General features: G+C 34.5%; 1 protein-coding gene across 1 annotated transcript in view; it reads right to left on the reverse strand.

The window, feature by feature from the left end:
* Window positions 1-22,701, reverse strand: part of EYS (eyes shut homolog) — a 1,675,061-nt gene that overhangs the window by 284,118 nt on the left and 1,368,242 nt on the right. The window contains 2 exon segments of the mRNA XM_063097631.1: window positions 7,894-8,047; window positions 20,372-20,536. Coding sequence (XP_062953701.1) covers window positions 7,894-8,047; window positions 20,372-20,536 — 319 coding nt within the window.

The raw sequence follows: 22,701 nt of genomic DNA on the forward strand, positions 1-22,701 counted from the left end.
GGGATGAGTGTAATTGCTATTACTATGCAAGCAGGAGAACACTTCTTTGCTGTTTTGTTCATTTGGGAGAAGAGAAAAGATTTCCAGGGCATGGCTGAGTTCATCCCAGTCATCACAAAAGATTGGAAAATTTTGCACTCCAAATGGTGGGAGATTTAACTAGGTGTTTAACCAGCTCCTATGTAAATCAGCAGATGGCACTGGGTACAATGGATATAATGTCATCATGAGGCACAGTAAAAACTCCTGTTTTATTGTAATTGATATAGGGCTTTTCCCATGAATCTCCTTCCTTTTATCTTTGTAACATTTTGTCTTTGAAGGGCAGGATTGGAGTTTGGATATTACTTTCAATTAAAATTGGGCCAGTGATTACAAAGTTAAAAAGTGAGAGGGGACGGGGACAGAATTCTATATCAAATGCCATAAAACAGAAATTTACTGTGCTTCCTGATGGCATTAGAATAAATTGTTTGAAGAAATATTAAAATTCTTTGTTCTATATTTATTGACTTCAGCACTTTGGCTCAGTACCAGTATCTGTCTATGAAACCAGCTTTCAATTTTTAAAAAAATTAGTAAACTTTTTCAGAAGTTTAAATTATTCTTAACTGAATTCTGTGTTAGGTAAAAAAGACTTCATAGATCTTAAATTGTAAAATAATTTATATCAATATCTATCTGCTTTTTATTCAGTATATTGATAGGCAAGGGACAATTTTTTGAGGAGGAAGGTGACATAGTTTCTTTTAGCTTCATTAAAAAACTTATGTCGTTGTCCTTTTATTTTTTTCCTTAATAAATAGGATGGTCTATATTTTGAGTCCATTCTGTGAGAATTATTCTAAAGAAGTTAAATAAGACAAAAGAATCACTAAAAAATGTGTCATTATCACTTTCTATACTACCATATATATCTGCTAGATCTACATGACACAAAAACAGTTTTAAAATTTGAAAGGTTTAGCTGACATTTCAGTCTGAATATTTTAAATAACCTATATTAATAAAATTTTGTTCTTTTGTACTGATCAGTGATACCATCCTGAACACATGGAACACAAAAGTAATATTCAAACATTTGAAAAATAAAGTTCCACACAACATTTATCAATAAAGGTATATTCCTAGAGAAAGAAAAAAGATAAATATGTTGTCAGGGACTGAGACCTACCACCAAGAACAGGCTTTAGAGAATTTTCATAGTAAAATCTTTTTCCTGGTAGTCATTTTAAGGCAGTAATCAAATATCCTATGTCATAATGATAGATCCCAACTAGGAAGACTGATGGGGCCTATATAAGGGTTGGAAAATACACAAAATAGAAATCTATATTGTTAAATCACCATTCCTTTGCTTAATGAACAAACAACCCCATGATGTTTCCTCATGAATCTTATTTTTTAACATGTTAAATCCCTTTACTTAACTGCCCAGTGTGGCAAAGTGTTCTCTGACTCTATAAAGTATTGCTTTTCTGCCCAAATTCCCATATATTCAATTTGCCCCTAAGTCTTCCTTTGCTTCCTATTACTTTCTTCTATAACTGTCAAAATCTTGTCTTAAAGATGGTAGACTACATACATTTTAAAATTAGAGAGAGAGAAATCTTCTAAGGACTGAAGTTCATTTTGCTGTATCCTCTTCTACAACACAAGAATAATTCAAGCTTCCTCAGTAGTCGTTTTTGATAGTTGTAGAAATCTACCACTAGTTATAAAGGATGAAGAGAATCTGAAGCCTCCCTTTGCATGTACTGCTAGTGCTCAAAATTTTTTCTTGCCATTTACTTTTGCTGTGATTCTCTGCATTAAAAATGACAGCATTTGATGATGAGTTGCTGAAGAGCTAATTATCCTTTCACCTTGAACTTTATGTTCTTGTCATACCTATTTTCCATCAATCTCTTGCACGAGCTTGGTGTTATCTAAATTTTGATATCTTTGTAGGCCTTCTTCCATTTGCTGTCCTCTGACAAAGGTCTAATCTTTCATCAAAATGAAATTCATTTCTACTCCATACTGTAGATGTACTTGCCAACTGTTATCTCTGTTTTTCCTCAGTAAAGTCTTTGTGGTTCTCTCAGGACTTGAGGGTCAACCAGTTCTCTAGTCTGCCTCCTCATCTCAACATACCAGGAGAAGAATAGTTGCAGATCCAAGTTTTTACTTTTGTAACTTTGCTAATAGACATTCCATTCTGACAATTTGAACTGAATTGCACAATTTAGAGGAATAAACATGTGATGACATAGTCAGCAATAACTTGAAATACATTTTTTTAAACATCAAATTGGTGGCAGAGTCGACTGACAGGTTATTCAATAAACATACTCTTTAGATTCAGTTTCACATTCAGATTATGACATTTTTGCTTAGAAAGCTCCACCCCATTTCTGCATCACTAAGCGCAAAACTGAACCTGAACTTCCTTGTTTCTCACGATATGTGCAAATTTCAGAGACTGCATATTAGCAGAGGACTCTATCAAATAATCCTAAACAATATTAAAATTACCAACTTGCAGCTCCATAGACATCCTTTAAAGGTTTTCTTAAGGTTATTTAATAAAAGAAATATTAGTTTTACAGTAGATCTTTACAATTTAATGCAAATGAACTGCATTATAACTTGCTATCCAGCTAGTTTTGATGTATGTTATGTATGAACATGTTATGTATGAATAGTGTGGATATGGATAAAGAAGTAGAAGTGGTTTTCAGATTTACGTATTTATGTACATGTCAATATAATAATAAAATGCCATACGTATTTCCCATATCAAACTCTAGTTTTCCCACATATCCTCTAAAAAATGCCAGATGGAGGAGATTGGTGAGAAAGATACAGAAATTAATATTGAAATGATGAAATTTGACCTTTTTAAGATGAAAATCTTGCCAAACTTTCCATATTGACATGGCAACATTTTATGAATAAATTTAATATCTTATAGATTTAGCACAGTTCAAAAGTCACCATCTGTTTCAAGAAGTGAACTTTCTCACTATTGCATACTTTCTTGGCTCTAAGACTAAAGGCATGCAATCCATAGCTTATATAATATTAACTAACAGAAATGTGTGAAAAACTTTTATACATTCTAGAAAATTAGAAACATAAATAACATTTTGAGTTATTCTCAAAAGTATAGCTGTTAATACATTATGGATATTCTTTCTTATATGAACTTGAGTGGTCTCCTGCTCAAGTTATAAGTCAAGTTATAACTTATAAGTCAAGTTATAAGTTATAAGTCAAGTTATAACTGGGCAGCAAGTTTCAATGTAGATAATATATGTAAAAAATGGCAAAGAACTGGAATCTGATGTTGAACTGAGTTGTCTGAGAAGCCATTGATAAACTAAATATGGGTATTATAAAAAGTTGTTGTTTGTGCTTTTCTTGTATTTAGATAAGTTATTTATTAATAAATATCTTAATTTGATAAAGCCCAAATCAATCCTACTCAGAATCCTTCTTACTTCTCATTCCTTTGAGATTAATACTTGTTTTGCATTACAATTAATTTTTATCTACTTTATTAATGAAATAACTATGGGGAATGAGCTAATAAAAGTGAATAAAAGAAATTTGCACTGATATACATACATATACACATACATATATATGTATGAGGTTGTTATCTCAGAAATTAAAAGAGCAACAGGAGGTAAAAATCAGCCCATTTATAAAACTCAACAGCAGTTTTTATTTTGTTTTCTAGACCAAACATTTTAAAAGGTAATGTGATAAAAAAAAATGCTTGCAATGATTCTACTTGAGGTACATTGGGTTTTAGCAAGTACTAACAAGCATTTTTGCTGACCTACTACTAGAAATTTTTCCAGCATCTGTCCAGTTATTTTAAACTATTCATTTCTTTATACTGACCTGCTATTAAAAAAGTGGCTAATGGGGATGTGTGGTTCTGGCACTAATGCAATTCTTGGCCAACATCCTCTTGACTGCACTAGAAGTTTGCTAGCAAAATAATTATTAGATATTAGAGGGTGATTTCAAAAGAAATAATTTTAAACCTCTGAAATCTTTGAGGAAATGTTTTCAGGTGTATAGGATGGTAGACTCTAAGGAAGGTGGGATAGGCTATGTGGCTTTAAAACATGCAGGTAGCACAGTAAATCACCTAGAGGAAAGGACATAGGGCTTTTTTAGAGAATAAAATACTGGGTAGAGAGTCAGCTTTGTGTAGGATGGACACTACAGGTGCCAGCAAAATTTAAACTTCAGAAACTTTAAAAAGTATACGTATAGTAAGACAATTTTATGAACTTCCCCCAAAGAGAATAAGCCTTGTGAAAACCAATGGCTCTCTCTATGTGATCCCTTTCAGAATTTGTTGAAATGAAAGACAAACTGTGCATGAGTATGAATTACAATGTGTCTGTAAGACTGTGATCTCTGCTCCATTTCATTTAAGAAGAACTTCTATCTTGATACTGAATTGACCTCAATCACTACAAGTGGTTTACTCAAGTTTGTTCTACTTCTGCCTTCTATCCTGCAAACATAATGTGGATTTAGTAGATGGAAATACTGGCTAATAAAATAAAAATAGTGACTAATGATAAAATTAAAAATAAAACAATCTTTTACATGTTTACCTTACAAATTACCTTCATTAATTTTTGAAAATAAATTTTTACAAATTGTGCTGTGTTATTTTATTGCCAAGAACTTTTAAATATGGAAAAAATCCCATTAATCTGATTAAAAAGGAACCCAATTCACATGGTTTTTAGAGAAAAATTTATCCTGAATTTGCAGAGCAAGAGGCCTGTTTGTCATAATAGGACAACTAGAAAGAATTTTACAAAAAGACCTTCTTAATTCTAAATTTTACTCAGTTAATGATGGAGAAGTAAATGTGAAACACACGAGACAGAGAAAGTAACATAAACAGTTGAACAGAAAGGGATAAAGCAAAGGCAATCACACATCAATGGACGTTCACAAAGACAGAAATCAGAAGCTTCAGTGTGTGTGTCTCTCTCCATTTTCCTTCCCCTCTGGCAGAAATTTTCTGTTATGTTTACTGTATCTATTGCTCCAAACTTTTGATGGGCTTTATATTCTCAGTTTTTCTTTATTTTTCTGTATATTAATAACTTCCACTAATCTAATAATTCCAATCAACTATTAAATGTGCCCAAATCTCTTTCATCTTACATTTCTTCCCTCTAGACTCCTTACCTCACTCTACTCCTTTACCTCTTTTATACCTTCACAGTAAAACTTCTTCAAAGAGCTGTCTAAACTTACTATCTCAATTTCCTCCAGTCTGGCTTCTTACTCTATCCCCCTACGATGAAGTCTTCAGGTCATGGAATCATGTGACAGTCCAATGCACTATCAGAGCATTTGATAAACTTTTCCATTGCCTTTCCTGACATTCTACTCCTTTTGTTTATCTACTACTTCTCTGGTCACTCCTTGTCAGACTCTTTTACAGTTTCATCTTCCTCTACACAGTCATTAAATGTTAGCTCCTCAAGACTCAGTCCCAGGTAATTTTTTCTACACACTCTATCCATGTCCAAGGTTTCAATTACCATCTGCACCATTATGTCTTACTTGGACATATAACAGCCATTTAACTGACCTCTTGAATCACTCCATAACACAGCTACAAGGATGAACAGCATCTGCCAACTGCTCACCTTTCAAACTTCATCTTCCAATACTAAGCCACCCTTTGTGCTTCTCTGTTTGAAACACAGTGGTCCATTGGATCTCTGAATATGCTATGGTTCTTCCCACCAAAGTCTGTTTTCACATACTCTTCCTTTGTCCTGGAACTCATGACTCCTGCTTTGCTTGTTAGTTTGTTCGTTTTTCTTTTACCAAGTTCACCTCTACTAATTTTTTTAAAGAATATCCTTGATCTTCCTAGCATAGACTGGGCTACTTTGTGACTTGTTCCTTATTTTTCTTTCATTTCTGGCACATCTCAAATTTTAATTATTCCCTAATTAGTGTGACTATTTGTCCATCCCTCACTAAACTGTATACACATACAGGATTTCATCTGTTTTGGCTTACCATTGAATTCTAAGAGCTTAGTATAGTACTACAAATATAATAAGAGCCATTTGTTAAGTAAATAAATAAAATTAAATGCAGAATAAAAGAAGAGAGATGAGAAGCAAAAATTAAGACATATTGAGAGAGTGCTCAGTAGATGGGCAGTCAAAAATTTTTAAATTAATTATATGTAACATATAATGTGTAATATATAATATAGTCTCAGGGTCAACCTCTTATGCAACCTATTGTCACCTTGAGCTCTTGTAGGATATTGCCTATAAGACAAAGGAGATTTACATTTGGAATTAGGAGATATATCTCCTTTTTACTTTCTAAAGTTTGGGTAAAATTTATCCAAAGACTTGGACAGTCCTTGGTTTTCAGTTTTACTGGAAGTGTATATATACATTACACACACACACACACACACACACACACACACACACACACACACACACACACACACACACACACATTATTACAGGATGCTTTCAACTTAGGCTACATGTGAATATGAGTGGTTTGAGGATTGCCAAGTTAGGTTATTCTTACTTAAAAACAAAAAAGAAAATCATTCCTCTAAGAAAGTTTGACCAAAAATAAAAATTACTTCAACAATTGAATGTGTCAGTTTGTATAAATTTATGACATTGAATAAAATGATGAACTTATCAATAACAATACCTTTTAAATAGCTTTCTAAGTTATTCAACTTCTTATCTGGCTCTTTTTTGTGATCAACAGTAAACACTGCAGTACAGAGGGTTTAAATATGAATTAAGTCCATTGCTCTGAAAGGGTTTGTTGTGTGTTAGTGTTCCAAAAGGGTATGCCTAATTTACAAATAATAATTTCATTACCTTAGGGTAATTCGATTGCCTTCTTGTTATAACCAACTGAATTGCCCAGCCCAGACACCCTCATTTCTTAGTTCATTTAGACATTTACTGAGTATCTCCTATCTGTCAGATGCCCTGTTAAGTGCATTAAAAATGAGTAAGATTCTATCCTTGCCTGTGAGAAGTATACATTTTCAGATTGGTGTCAATTTCCTTGATGCTATTTTCAGATTTATGCAGCCCTGAGAAAGTTTATTTGATTTCTTTAACCTTGATAGGTTAGCCAAGATTTCTGCTGATCAGACTAACGTCCAATTGCTGCCTTACATACAAACCCAGTCACAAAATAATATTTTTTTCTGACATAGAGTAATTTTAGTGACCATTATTACTAGATTGATATACTCATGAAGAATTTTAGATTCTCGGCTGCCACATGTAAATTTTGTTCAGTAATCCCCTTATGATGTGACCACTTTATTTAACCATTTCTCTCTTTTGATATTTTCTAATTCTGAAGCTCTAATAAAAAGACTGCTTTCCAAAAATTTATATACTCCAGAAAGACATTTCAATTTAATATTCATTTGGTTTTTCTTTTCTACTGGATTTTCTTTTTCTGTGCAGAGTCATGGCTCCCCCCAACCCCACCCATTTCTAGCAGCTGTGCTCTATTTACTTAAAAGACATCTTGTTGAACAATTAAACTAGATCTGAATTTCAACTGAACTACTTGACTCTTTGCCCTAATCTATTTGCTTGTACCATGATATTTTCAAATAAATTTATTTATTTTGTATACAATTTGATTTCCACAGAACAGTAAACCATACCTTAGTTTAATTTGTAGTTTTTGCCACGAAACAGAAAAAAAAAAAGTAGTTGGCAAAACAATTTTCAGATGGACTTCTTTTTTCTGTCCATATTTGGGTGAGTATTACACATATAAATAACATTTAAATAGAGCTCAGCACTACAGTTCAAAGAGCTATTGTGAATTACTTACCGTATTGTGATAGGGATTAATGCATTTGTGTTAATGCTGTAATTCGCAGAAAGAGTCAAGATATTTTGAGAACTTCCACATCCATATATAACTGTAGGCCTTCCTTCCACAAGAAATAAATGAAGAAACTGCTTTCCAAAAGTATTCTCACTACCTGTAAGAACAAACAAGACATTAGTAATTAATGTAGATTTATATTTTATTCAATAACATTCATTTATTCAACAAACATAGTCTTTGCCTTTAAGGAGTCATGTTTTAGTGGAATGATAGGAATGTTATTAGATAATTATTTTATGTAATAAGACCACATTTGAAGTATACATTTTTTTTGCAGGCTGAAGATAACATGGTATCGACAGCACTAACCTGACATGGGTTTAACTTCAACTCTGTTATCTAGTAGCTAGATGCCCTTAACCATTTTGAACCTCAGTTTTCTCATATGTTAAAATGGGGTAATAAGAGCAACTATTAGAACTGCTGTGATAGTTAAATAAAATAATAAATGGAAAGTGCCTGGAACATACTGTGCATTAATAACATTTATTATCATTATTTTAATTGAATCTAATGTCTAAATTTTATTTTCTATTATTTTTCATGTCTTGAAATTATTTCTATTTTAATTACAGAGTAATATGTATTTTTCATAAAAATTGAAATAATAGAGAAATATATAAAGAAAAAAGGGAAATATTTCCTTTTCTCCTATCCCAGTCTCCATTCCACTTTAAAGTATTTTTTTCTACCACCTATCTATCTATATACAAATATTTATATATCCCAATTTTATTTTTAAAAGTGAAATCATGCTTTATTCATGAATTCATGAGTAGTTTTATTTAACTTTTTCTTTTCACTTGACAGTAAATATTAGACATCTGTCCCTGTAAGGTCATAGATCTTTTTTTTTTTTAACTTTTTAAATTGAGGTATAACATACAGAAAATCACACAAATTGTAAGCTTATAGCTCAGTGAGTTATCACAAAGTGATAACTAAACAAAGTGCTCATCTAAACAGCACCCAAGTTAAGAAAAAGAATATTTTCTGCATTATCAGAAATCCTACCAATCACTATTTCTTTCTTCCCTCCACCAAAAGTAACCAAAGTTTGAGACTAAATAAAATTAATACATTTTATTGCATCACTAAGGACATTTTTATTTTTATTTTTTAAAATTATTGTTATTTAAAAAATTTTTATTGAATCAAAATTGATTATACATATTTTTGGAGTTCAACATTGAGATATGTTGATCAAATCAATATTACTAGCATATATATTGTTACAAATTGTAATTATTCTTTATGCCCCTTGTCGAATTTCTCCCTATCCCCTTCTCTGTTTCCCTTCCCCCCTCTAATTATGCTAGATTTCTTCTCTCCTTTTGAAAGAATAATGATTACTCTGTTGATTTGTAACCTAGATGATCTGTCCAATGCTGAGAGGTGTGACCAGGTCCCCCAATATTGTCATAAAGCAGATGCTTCTTCTGTCACTCTAAAATGGGCTTTGTGGAGAGAGACATCCTCTTCTTTTATCTCTGCTGGTGACTCTCCTTGTGTCAGCATACTCCAGTGGCTGGTGGACCATCTGTGTGGTGGTTATGGACTCTAGCCACTTTTGCAGCAGCCATGGTTACTGTGATAGGTGTGATGGGCCACCCACATGGAGGTGATGTTTTTGGTGTGCTCTGTGGTGCAGGTGGTGTGCCTGGTTGTGGGGAGTGTCTGGTCCTTGGATCCATGCCTCAGGTCCCCAGGCAGGTCCTGAGGCACTGGTGCAATGTGCCTGGTTGTGGGAGGGGGATCTGGTTCCTGATGGCATGCCCCATGCCCCCTGGGCAGGCCCCAAGGCACTGGCAGTGTGCCTAGATGTGGGAGTGGGGTCCGGTCCCTGGCTCCAAGCCTTGGGATCCTGGGCAGGCCCCAGGACACTAGCAGTGTGAGTGGTTGTGGGTGGGGGCCCAGGGTGCTGTTGGTATGACTGGGCCAGAACTAATTTTTTGTTCTTCGCTTACTTCTAACATGGGGGAACTTCCTGTGGGAACCAGTACTTGAGCTGTGTTGTTGAGCTAAGTAGCTGCTTTGCTGTTATTTCCCTAGAGAAGGATTTCTGTGCAGCTCAGGGTTTAATGGTTGACCTTATAGGTAATGCCAGCTCTCCAGAGACTCAGTGCACCTGGATTGTGTAGAAACTGATCTGGGCCTGAGTTTTTTCATCAAACTGCATCCCATGCAATTCTGCATTCCCGACCAGTCTCCTCTGAGTGGTCCTGCACTGATTGGGGGGAGGATCGGCTGTCCTTGCTATATCTCAGTGTTCTCCCAGTGGGCCTGTCTCTCCCACTGCCTGTGCTCCATATACTTCCCAGGGGTTGGGCCCTGCACCAGTCCCTTGTGCTGATTCACTGGCCTCTGAATTGCTCCCCTTTATCAACTGTTCTGGCTCCTTGCTCCTGTGAGGGTCCATGGGAACCCTATTAGCGGTTTTGCTGTCCTGTGAGCCACCAAGGTCCTCTTATCCCCTGCCACCTCCAAGTAACTCCATCTGAGGGGCACAGCTGTGGCTTCTGCCAGCTCCTGCTCCATGTGCTCAGCAGCTCCAGCATTAAAGCAGCCACGACCCAAAACACTCAGAGCAGTTTTTTCTTTCTCTCATCATGGTTTCTCTCATCTTCATGAACTCTGTAGGTCTCTCTTCCTCTTCCCCTGAGGTCCAGCAGCCCCAGTTTGGTTGATGTCACACTTTTAGAGTTGTAAATTGGTTGATTTGTGGCAGAGAGTGATGCTGGGGACCATCTATTCTGCCATCTTGACTGGAATGCACTAAGGACATTTTTAAGTGCTGATTTTTGCTTTGAGTGTGTTCTGGAGAAGAATACAGTGTCTGCTAGTATGAGTTAATGATGCTGCTGCCTCAACGTTAAGGTGCCAGCAGTTTTATCCACCAGTTATTTTGACCTTATGGACACCTGAAAGGGTCTTGGAGATCCCTCAGTGGTCTGTGGATATGCTTGGAATATTTTTGTGTTAGAGCTTACCTCAATTAAGAAGAAAGAAAAAAAGAAAGAAAGAAATCATGTTGAAAATAAAGTTATTGCTAAACCTTAGATAAATGTTTCTTTAACACCTCAGCAATAATGTCAGGAAACCTAGGTTGTCTCTTCCCCATACCCCAGGCTCTGGGAGAGTAGATTAAAATCAACATCTAGATCTCAAAGAATGGTTCAGAGAAAGGTGTCAGGAAAAGTTATAAAGGATTTTAAAATGAGGAAGCATAATTAATATCCAGCTTACATATTCAGATTCTCTGCTCCTTGCTTTGTCTTTGAGCTATCTTACAATTATGTAAGTTGAAGAAAACTGATAATAATTCAAAATTTTTTTACTATAGTCACGCAAAATAATTGTGTCTGGTGAAATGAATTTCATTATTACCCTATGGGTAGACTTGTTTTTCTTCTATTTGTAAGTTTGCTTCAGAATTCCTTATTTTTTATATGTTGCTGTTCCTTGAATTCTCCTTTCAACTGGTTGTAATATGTTACCAGTTTCCTCATTAACTAATAAGTAAAGACAATCTTTGACATGTATTGATTTTGTATACCTCTTCAAAAATTATTCTTTAACAAAAGTAACTAAAATAATTTTAGTTTTTGAAGTTATGATGATATGAAGAGAAATGACTCCCATTGCGTCAGAACAAATAAAACCAAAACCAACTCCAAGGGGGCAAATTAACATAGAATACAATGTGAATGGGGTCCCCTGGCATTAGACAATGTGGCAGTCTTGGACAGGACAGAGATGCCCTCATTAAGGATAAGCAAGATGGGGAAGAAAAGAAGGATTCAAAATACAGTTGAAGAATCAGATAGGGGTGGGAACACATGAAGTCCATGGAACAGAAACGTATTTCCCATGAGTGCATCAAGCTGTAGAACTTGGAGTATACATTCAGTAAGAGAGCAACACAAAGTGAAGTATAGTAATACACAAAGATTAAATCAATATTAAAGAGGAAAGTAAACAAATTGGACAAAACAACAGCATTAAAGGTTTTTTTTGTTGTTGTTCTGGTTTTGTTTTTTTTGGGGGCAGCTGTCTGGTAAGGGGATCCAAACCCGTGACTTTGGTGTTAGCACTACACTCTAACCAAGTAAGTTAACTGACCAGCCCTAAAGATTTAATAAATTAGGAATAATAAAAGGTATAATAAACATGGTTGAAGATCACTCTTTTGAGATCTGGCTAAATGTCCTATTTTAGGGCCCACTCAACCCACGCAGGTTTTTAGCACACTTCTGAGGACTTCAGCTGTACAAAACCTCACATCAGCCCTGACAGAGGGCAATGCGGCTTCACCTCTTCTGCATCTGCTGAGATCCATTAGCAGTTTTTTGGGGGGCTTTTTCTGGTTAGTGCTTTTCCTTATTTTTCTCATGGCTTTCTATTCAGTTTCTCAAGCTGCTTTTCTATAAATTTGAGAGTATAATTAAGAATATTTAGTATTGTTTTTGACTCTTCTTTTTATTAGGGTTGGGGGTATGGTGGGGGGCAATAGAAGCACATTTACAAACCCAAAACTCTGCACCAGCATATTGTGTTTTCTGTCCTTGGATCCATAAAGTGTTATAACATAAAATAGCATAAAGTTATTCTTCTTTCTTGAATTGTTGACTTGTTTTCCACTCCCTTCATGAGGGTGGGGAGGGTGTTATGCATTAGAAGGCAGTTATCCTGCTCCATTCCACCATTTTTACTCAGAAGTTTTCTATTATCTGATATTTTATAAATTGCTTTATGTTACCATTTCAGACTTATATTTTTGAGATGAGACTTGAAAATATAATATATACAGTGGGATAGGACAGAGCTGAACATTTAGGTCAGGCTGTTGTGCCATATGGACAAGGTTTCTTTTTCAAAACTTCAAAAACTGAATTTTAAGGATTGATTATACACATTCGACAAGATTTATGTAGCACCATGCAAGAATAAGTTATTTTTAAAGGAAGCTCATCCACTAAAATCAATGGTAGGGATAAATAGTCTTATTCAAGTATACCAACATCCCATTATGAACCATAGCTACCCTGTCATACAGTACAAAATAAAGACACTTTAACAAAGGTAATGCAAATGAAAATGGAAATAAACAATTAAGCTAAGTTCTCCATATAGTCTGCTAAATATTAACAGTTTTTGACTCATCATTTTGATTTATTCTACTAATAAACAATTTCTTATTTTATGTAATAATTTTTTTAAAGGAGTTCAAAGTGTTTTGCAGATAACATGTGATGGTAGATGGGAAAATGGTCAACCTGAGGCTACTGATGTATTTAGATGATTCAATAGCAAATTCATCACCTCAGGAAATATAGCCTATATTATTTGATCAACTTCTTCACTCTCAAATCAACTGACTTCGTATCATGTAAATCTAGATTCTGTAATTAGAGAAAAGCTATGAATAAACTTTCAGGCAGAACTCTTTGGTTTTCACAAACAGAATTAAAGACATATTTTCAAACATCATTATAATAAAAATTATTTGATTTTAGAACAGAAAACAATGGACATTAGTAAAGGAGAAAAAATACAGAATTTTCAAAATAGAACTACTAAGGAAATCTGTAAGCGGTGATTATTCTTAGATAAACATGTGTATTTTTATATTAAACTTTATGTATTGAGTAATCATATGCCATATCAAATCTTGTTCAACATTGCTCAAACACAAGCAAATGTAAACCCTCTGTGTGTTGGTCTCTGTCTCCTCTCTCTATTTCTGTCTCTTTGTCTCTGTCTCTGTCTCCGTCTCTTTGTCACTGTCTCTCTCTCTGGCTAATGTTAAAAGTAGTATCTCATTCCCTATGATGTTCCAATTTGTACTACCTTTGGACAGGACTGGAGAGCTCTAGAAGAGCTCATTATTAAGCCATTGAAAGACAGTCATTCTGTTGTTTCACTGAAAAGATGCTTGATGATCCATTAGAGGAGAAGTGTGAACCTATCATTTTTTTAAAAATAGTTCCTTATGCTTTTAGGCTGTGTAGCAATTTTTTCAATAAATTATGTATTGATCTTTGAATATTTTTATGCATACAATATTCTGAAATTTTCTAAAATCTCTAATTCTCAAATTTTATTTATTCTAATGAAATAATTAATTGCCTGCTGATTTAAGATGTGGTAAGCACAAAAATGCTACTTAGAACACTAAACAGTATTGATTCCTCTCAAAACAATGGACTCCAGTTGCTAAATCTTTGGCCTTTTAGAAAGATAATCTTACACATTACACATAGTTTTGGAAGATAGAAACAATAGTGCAATAAATATCAAGTAGAGGGGAAAACAATAACATACCAGTCGACATTTTTACAATTTTAGTTTCCTCTGATAGTGAGTTAGACTGCAGATCTGAAATTTTCTAAACGTGGATACTTCATCACTCTATTAAAATACCGAAGATAGAGTATTTATGGTTTATATGGTACAACTTCCATTAAATGAGTATTTTTCTCTTTTTTAAAAACTTTTTTATTATAGCATAATTTATTATACATGTTTGTTGGGTGCAAAGATGACTATCAATAGTTGTGTACAGTTTGTGATGGTCAAATCAAGAAAATTAGCTTATTCATCATTATAATAGGTAATCATTCTTTGTATTATCTCTATTTGAGCTATTATAATGAATGCTCCAACATCAATGACAGTTTGATTTGAGATCATTTAAAAATAAACATTCAGAAGAGATTCATCAGTCATCATTTTGAATCAAAATAAAATTCAACATCATTCCTTATAGAATCAATAGAAATGAGAACAGATTGTTTATTAAATCAGGTACTTAGGTTGAAATTTCCATAAAGTGGCATGTATTTCTACCATCTATCATAAAAGAAATAACACCTTAATTTTTATGGTGCTTTGTAATTTTCCAAACTTTATGTACATTTTTTCTAACCTTGTGAGTTTGATAATAAAAATCATATCTGCATCATTTGTAGTCACACTAAGATACAGAAAAGTTAATGGATTTACCCTATTTTGTATAGTTAGCTCACAAGTGAATTGGGTTTGAGTCTACTTTAGGTCACCTACTGACATTTCAATCAGGACTACCTGTGGCAGTAGTCAGATGAACTCCTCATCCCTGGTCCCACCTTCTTGGCATGTGATAAACTTCTCTAAATTTGCTTTGAGTTCTCTATTGAACACAGATACTTTTGCTGTGGCTTCAGAACTCCTCTTTCCCAGTTCCCTCTAAAAGTTTGGATTTGTATACAGTTGCAGCAGTCTTAGCAACCTTAGCACAGTGGCTCATGGTTCAAAGACATCTTAGTGCAACAATGGTGATACGGGCAGTAATGAGGATAGGGTGAGCTAGTTGGTCAGGGGAAAGACGACAGCCAAAGAAGCTCTGGGCAGAACTGACATATCATGGCAGCAGCCTGGCATGTGTAATTAATTATTAAACACATGTTTATCACATGCTGCTGGAGACTGGCTTCTGGGTCAGTTTCTGAAGTTTATAAAGAGCCTATAATTTTAATTTTTCCAAGTTTGCTAATTGTGCTTAATCAGTAAAAAAAAAAAAAAAAACCCAAAAAACCCTAATAACATAAGACTCAGAGGAAATGAGTACTCTTCATTTCGGTGAGATGGATAAAAATGAAAACCGAAAATTGTACCAATTGTCTATCTCACTTTTCTTGCATTCCTGATTCCAAGATTTTTTTTTTTTTTTTGTCTATTCTTTCCCAGGGTGTATATAGCTGTCAGATAGATGTAGCAATAATGACACTTCTCAGACAAAAATATTGCATTCTGTGATTCTAATTCCCCAGTGTCCTTTCCCTAAATCTTTAGGCAAGTTATGAGGGGGGAGAGGTTAAATTGTTATTCTAATAAGTAAGACATCTAGCACTTACTTCTTGCTTGCCATGTACCAAGCACTGTTTTAAGAAAGTTAAATGTGTTAACTCTTTCAATTCTTGCAACAACTTTTTGATATCTTGAATATTATTATTATTCCATTTTACAGAAACTGAGGCATGAAGATGTTAAATAGCTTGCCCAAAGGGCCCAGTAGTACAACTCTCGAATCATTTTCTTAATTACTGGGTTACACTATTTTTGAAATGGTCATAGCAGCAGTTTCAGTCCTTGATTGGGCTCATTTGTTTGTTTGCTGTTTGTTTATTTGTCCTTCCCCCCAATTCTGTTCACCAGAAGCAAACTTGTTCCTGATTGGTCCACTCCCCTGGGGTGGTTACTCAGAAGCAGAGGTGTATCTCTAACTGACTTTTTTATTCATAATTTTCAAACACAGAAGTAGAACCTAATTGTTCTATTTCAAGAAAAGTTTAATGAATCACATCATTCTAGGTCAATGACTGGCAAACAATAGTCCATTTACAAAAATTGTTTTTGTAAATAAAGTTGAGTTGTAGCACAGCCACATGAATTCATTTATGAATGAAGCAGTCCATGGCTGCTTCCATGCTGCTATGGCAGAATTGAACAGCTGGGACAGAGACTGTATGGCTTGCAAAAATATTTACTCTCTGGCTGTTAGAGAAAAGTTTTCCACCTGCTCTGCTCCTGATTGTTCAACTAAATGCAGGAAAAAAATTATCTTTAATTCAAGCTACATTTTGACTGGCCCATTGAAATCTGTTCCCTTTTCCCCCATACACATCAAAGGAAAAATATAACAATGTTCAACAAGATAATTTCCTAAAATAAAGATTCAATACCTACTTATTTTTCATCACAACCATCAAAGTTGAGTGACTCACAAACGGAACTTTATTCCAATCTAGTGCTCACTCTGTGGAAGGCATTGATGGAGGCGCTGAGGAAGTGGGGTGGAATAGAGAGCTATAAAACACAGTTCCTGGTTAGGAGGTGTTCCCTATTTAGCAAGCAGGTGTAAGCACAGACTCCTGGTGTAATGAATCTCTATATTCTGCCCCAGTTCTTAATTTATACTTCTATTATAAGACTTATCACGATCAGCCTTCCCATAGAATTCTGTATATAGTATCTTTCTACTAAATGGGGAGAAACTAGTGATATAGACCATCTTATTCAATTCTGTAGCCCTTACAGTGCCTAACAGAATGCTATGCATTTTCTAGGCACTCAAAATTTGTTAAATTTGACTTTGTGGTCATGAAAAGAAATAAGATACAATAAAAGGTAGTTTAGAAGTACCTCATGAATGGTGATACAGGAATTCACCCATCCATGCTTTCAACTCCCTCCCTCCCATATTCATCTGGAGCTAGCTTTACTGGGCGCTATTAAAGAGGGATGAAGATATTTAAAAAAATTTGTGGTGTATACTGTAAGATTAAAACAACTGAGCCACTTTTTCCCATAAGAAAAGAAGATTCTTTCTGATATGGTGTCAGGGAATGCTGTGGGATTTCATTGGCATTTACCACATCACTGGAACAAAGTGCAATAGTATCTAATGAAGATATTGTGTATTCTGCTGGGGATCATTAAGAGAGAAAGGCAGGTGTTATGACTCTTTAGATTTAACTTGCTTTCTCTAGCGGTGTCAGAAATCTCTTCTTTTCACCCTCTCTAAATGCTAAAAAAAAAGGAGGCCTCGATAATCCTACTTATCTGTCAATTCCTCCCTGGAATAAGTACCTAAGACTGGTTCTTCCTTTGCTTTCTACTTAAATACAAACGTTGCTACTTAAATACAAACATTGTATAAAGATTGCTTCTGAATCCTGTTTTCCCACTAGAGCTGGTCATGTAATTTGCCTCCTGGGACTTGGTCAGTTGTCTGCTCCTCATTCTCAAAGATCACATACTTCCACAGGGCAAGCTTATTTCTTTTCAAAGCAGCAGCACAGAATGGATCCAATTGAATAGTAATATATCCCATGACGAAACCTCCTGATTGATACTGCTTGCCGAATAGAGCTCATCTTCTGAGAGTGCACGTAAGGAATTTTGTGTGGTCTCCTCCCTTCTCTCATGACCTATTAGTTGCTCCTTTTGACAGGGTTCCAGAATTCTGAATTGGTTCGGTGGCAGATTCAAAAAGCTTTCTTTTCATCTTGACTGCTGCTCTTAGAGCTGTCTCTCTCCCACAGAGAGTTCTTTTTAAAACTATCCTTTTTAGGGATTTTTACTGTAACCCCATAAGGATTCAAGTTTTATCTTCCTTTTGTTCCTTTTCAACATCAATTAGTTGGTGAGGCAAACTGAGACAAGATAAATGTACAGTTTTGAAGTAGGAATATAATTCAAAGCTGACATTGGTTTATCAGCCTAGTATTTCTCTATCCTTTTCCCTTAAATATTTGATGACATAAAATACAAATGTTCCATGAATGTTTGTGAAATGGAATTGAGTTGAACTGAAATGTACAGGAATGGAAAAAAGGGCAAAACTAAACAAAAACAAAAAACAACCCAAACAAAATCAGCTCCTAAAATCTAAAGTGAAACATATATTTTACATTTCTTACTACTTTTAATTGCTCTTATTCATAATATACTGATTTCAAAAGAAAGAAAATTAGCCCTTAAGTCAAGTTAAGGGACGCCTTTTAAACTATATATAGATATCTAACTGAATCACAAAAATCTTTGTGTTCATTTGTTGCAAGGCTTTTATGAAGTTGGCAAATTCCAGGAGGAGAGAAAACAGCAACCCCAGGAAACATTCTGCTGAGGTATTCCCAGCAGTGTAGGATTAAATTACCACCTTACAAAAGAATGCTTTATAGACAGAAATATTTCCTCCATTCACAGGCTATGAAACTCCCTTGGATAAATAGCTCCAATGTATCCAGTATTGTGACAACAACAATTAATTAAGGCAAGTACAGAAATTGACAATCACTACAGTGACACTGTATTCTTACTAATAATTTCTAGTTTGATTATTTTGTTAGGTCATTGGATAAGAAAGGCAGAAAATATCCTTTGGCACTCACAACAGTTTGAGTTTTACTGCATTTAAATTAAAGTACTGATTTGAACAGAGTATATACATGCTTGGCAGGTATTTCTATGGCCTTCAAAAAGAACACATGGACTGGAAGTATGGACATGAGCCAGGAACATGGGTCCAGAGGAAGAGAATTTCCAAGGGTTGGCTGCTGCTTTGACTATAAGCTGTTTTAGTTGGTAAAAACACACTTTCCCCAAGGAAACACCTTCCAATTCTATATAACTTTAAAAATTGCAAAGCCAGGAAATCACTTTGCTTTGTGGCTTTAAATGATATGTTTGTGTCTTTTGTTCTGTGTTTTGTTTTGTTTTGTTTTCCCTGAAATGCACTATTACCTCTAAATTTTATGGTCGTCTGCCAGCACTTAGATTTTGTATACAAAAACAAGTTTTTCTTTTTTCTCTTCTTCTCTCTCTTTCTTTTAACGTGAATAAATCAGACATTCTAAAGCCATCACTTAAACATGGGTGCTTGCTCCTGAGGAATAAATAATGCTGGCCTAGTTCTGACAAGTTAGTTTCTTTCTAAAACATAACATAAATTCTCAGTTTTAATTTAATGTTCGAAGTTTATAATTTCACCCAGCTTTCCAAATGCTTTTTAAAGGCATTTTATGCATAGTCAAATAATAAAAATGTTTAAATTTCGTTTAGTAAGTACATAATAATGAATCAATTTTGCAAACTATTTCCAAGTAGAGGAGTAAGGCATTTAAGAAATAAATTTTCTCACAGTGGATAATCTATTAAAGTACTGGAAACATTACATTGGTGCAATATAAGGAATTGTTAAAACTATCATGCATTCACTTCAAAAGAAATAAAACAATTGTCACATTTTGAATACTACAGATAATACACCTTAATGATGCTCAGTCAGAGAAGAGGCCCATAAATTCTGGTTACAGAGACACTTGTGCACATATTGCATAACAATGCAGAGAACCCTAGCTGTAGAAACATTTCCTAAACAAATACTGTTAAAACTCCTTTTTCTTTTTTTTCAAACCTGTTTACATCAAGATAATAGATGTTCCTAAAACAGTGATAGGAATTTTCCCAATTGTCAAATGAATCCCAGCTTTGGAATGCATTTTTCCAAGTTATCAAGTATTGAATACAATTCATATTTAGTGATTTATATTTTAAGAATGTGCTCTGAAACATGTGCAGCCTTTATGTTTTACTGTGATAGCCATATGCCGTCAAATTCATATACTTGCTATATTCTTTGTTGTTGGTTCAGAGCCTGTTTGTAAATCATGTTCCATTGAATGACTCATAAATTAAAGAAACTTCAAAAAAAAAAAAATAAGGTAGAAAGAGCTAAGATTTCTTTTTGGTAATACTTCATTCACAAGGCTAGAAAAGTTTTCCCACAATATTTAGATGAATAATTCATTGATTCAAAAGGTCAACATTTGAGAAAGAAACATGACGTATAAGAAGTCAAACATTTAATACTCACTGTAGAGAATAGTTCCATTTAAAGAGTTTGCTTTTATGGTCAGGTAGATGGTAACAATTCTGTTATGTTCTTTCTCCAGGAAAAACTTCAACTCATCCAGGGTTGTAAAAAAAGGCAGTTCTAAGTAGGAATTCCCATTGAAAGATGGAAAAAATAAACCTGCATCTAAAAAAAAAAGTCATATTAGTATGTTCCAATAGCACTATATTTCTACTCAGGTTGAAAAGAAACTAGTGTTTATAGTTTGCATTCATTTAAAAAGGTAGCACTGATATTTATAAATATTAGGTCCAACTTTAAAAAATTTAGACACAGAAGTATGATAAATTTATAGTCATTGTCTCAAATAAGTAACCACTAGTCCAAAAGACTTCGAGTAAGAATTTTAATTTAACAGTCATGGATGGGTTTTAACGGTCAACAAACATCCTGAAAATGTATTTTAAAAAATCTATATACTTGCACATATGAAATCATAGTTTTCATCAGATTCTTAAAATATTTTGTGATACAAATGGCTGTATATGTTTGTCAAATCCTTGTTCTACATTAAAATCTATTAATTTTATTTGATGTAATAAAATGTGTGACACACACAAAAGATTAGAAAACTGTCACATAGAGGGGTTTTATTAATACTCATTAATATTTACTTTTTAAAATAATGCTTAATTTGTTAGTATTGCTATAATATGCAAGGTTATTAGCTTTAAAATTATTCTTTTAGAATGATTATAAATGACTAAAAATTTTGAAGCACAAAAAATTTGAAAAGTATGGATTTTATTGTTATATACACATTTATATCTATATAATCTATACATTAAAAAAGCATAATACACAGGATGTTGGAAATGCAACTTTATTTTTTGTCCTTCTCATAATGGAGGAAATTTTCTTTGCGGCTGGATGAAAATTTGGCAGTCCTTTTAGTAGTCTACTTTCTGTGAGTCATACCTACACTATGATTCAAAAACTAATATCCAGCCTAAGAAATTTATTAACACTTAAATCTTCCTTCAGAGATATGACTTCCCTCATCCCCATCCACTAGCCAGGGTTTGTAGTTGGCCTGACGTCTGCCTGCTGTCTGCCTTGAGGGGCAGGAGAAAGCTAGCTTCTGTGCTTTTTCTCTTCCTATTTCCCCTTCAGGCTAAGCTGCTGTTTCTGACCCTTCCAGCTTTAAATGAGGAGAAAACAAGGTGGGGTAGACAGGAGAGAGATATGCACAGTGAGGGAGAGGTGTTAGCTGGCAATGGATGTTGTTGCAATCAGGCTTCTTGCTCTCTAGAAATGGCAGATGTTTAAAACTCATTGTCTCTCTTATGGTAGAGATGGCAGACAAAATACAGGATGGTCAGTTAAATCTGAATTTCATATAAACAACAAATAATTATTTAGTATATAATTATGTCCTAAACACTGTGTGGTATGTACTTATACTAAAAAAAAGAAAAATGATGTTTATTTAATTATTTGAAACTTAAATTTAACTAAGTGTCTTGTATATTTTTAGTTGCTAAATGTGGCAACTCTGTGACTCATGAGCATTTGTACTATCTTTAGAAACTTGAAAGTTACAACTCCTAGGACTAGTAGTATAGACTGCTTCTGGCTGGTCACTTCTACCTTGGTCCTGCTCTGATTTTTCATGTTATACACAGACTCTTGGTTATTAACAACCTTCTTGCCAGTGTCAACACAAAAGCTGCACAGACCAAATTGTTCAAGGAAGACTTTCAAGGCTGTTGCAGTAGGGGAGAGAGGCCAGAACTCAGCCTCAACTCTTTTGAAATAGAGTGGGAACATTTTTAAGAGCTGGAGTGAGATGGAGAACACAGTTTATCTGTGTTAGCTAATTGGCTTTCTCCAAAAGAGAACTAAACTTTCTCATACCTTTTTAACAGGGGGGTAGTTTTACAACTTGGTTCAAGGCACCCATTGAAGTTAGGCTCCCACCCTCTACCAGGAGCTGATAGATAGGGGTGCTATCTTCCTTTGAATAATTACATTTCAAAGAGATAGCTCCCAGGTCCTTGATAGAGACATTCCTGGGCTGTAAAACTGACAAGAAGCTCTTAAAAAATATTTACATTTCAAAGGAGGCAGAGAAAAAATTTACAATTGAAAGTTTTCTAAAGTAAATGCTCTAAGAAAAGGGAGTTCAAGGACCTGGAGTCAGAAAGAAGCCTGTCTAAATAAACGTTTAGCCAAGCTGAGGAGAGCTTTAAGGCCAGCTTGGTCACCTGACTAGAACCATTAGGGCAGAACATGAAATGACTCTGGGCCAACTTTCTTTCCTGAGTGGTGTAATGTAGTCCATAGTAAAG

The sequence above is a fragment of the Cynocephalus volans genome, chromosome 5 (genome assembly GCF_027409185.1).
Source record: "Cynocephalus volans isolate mCynVol1 chromosome 5, mCynVol1.pri, whole genome shotgun sequence".
NCBI lineage: Eukaryota > Metazoa > Chordata > Mammalia > Dermoptera > Cynocephalidae > Cynocephalus > Cynocephalus volans.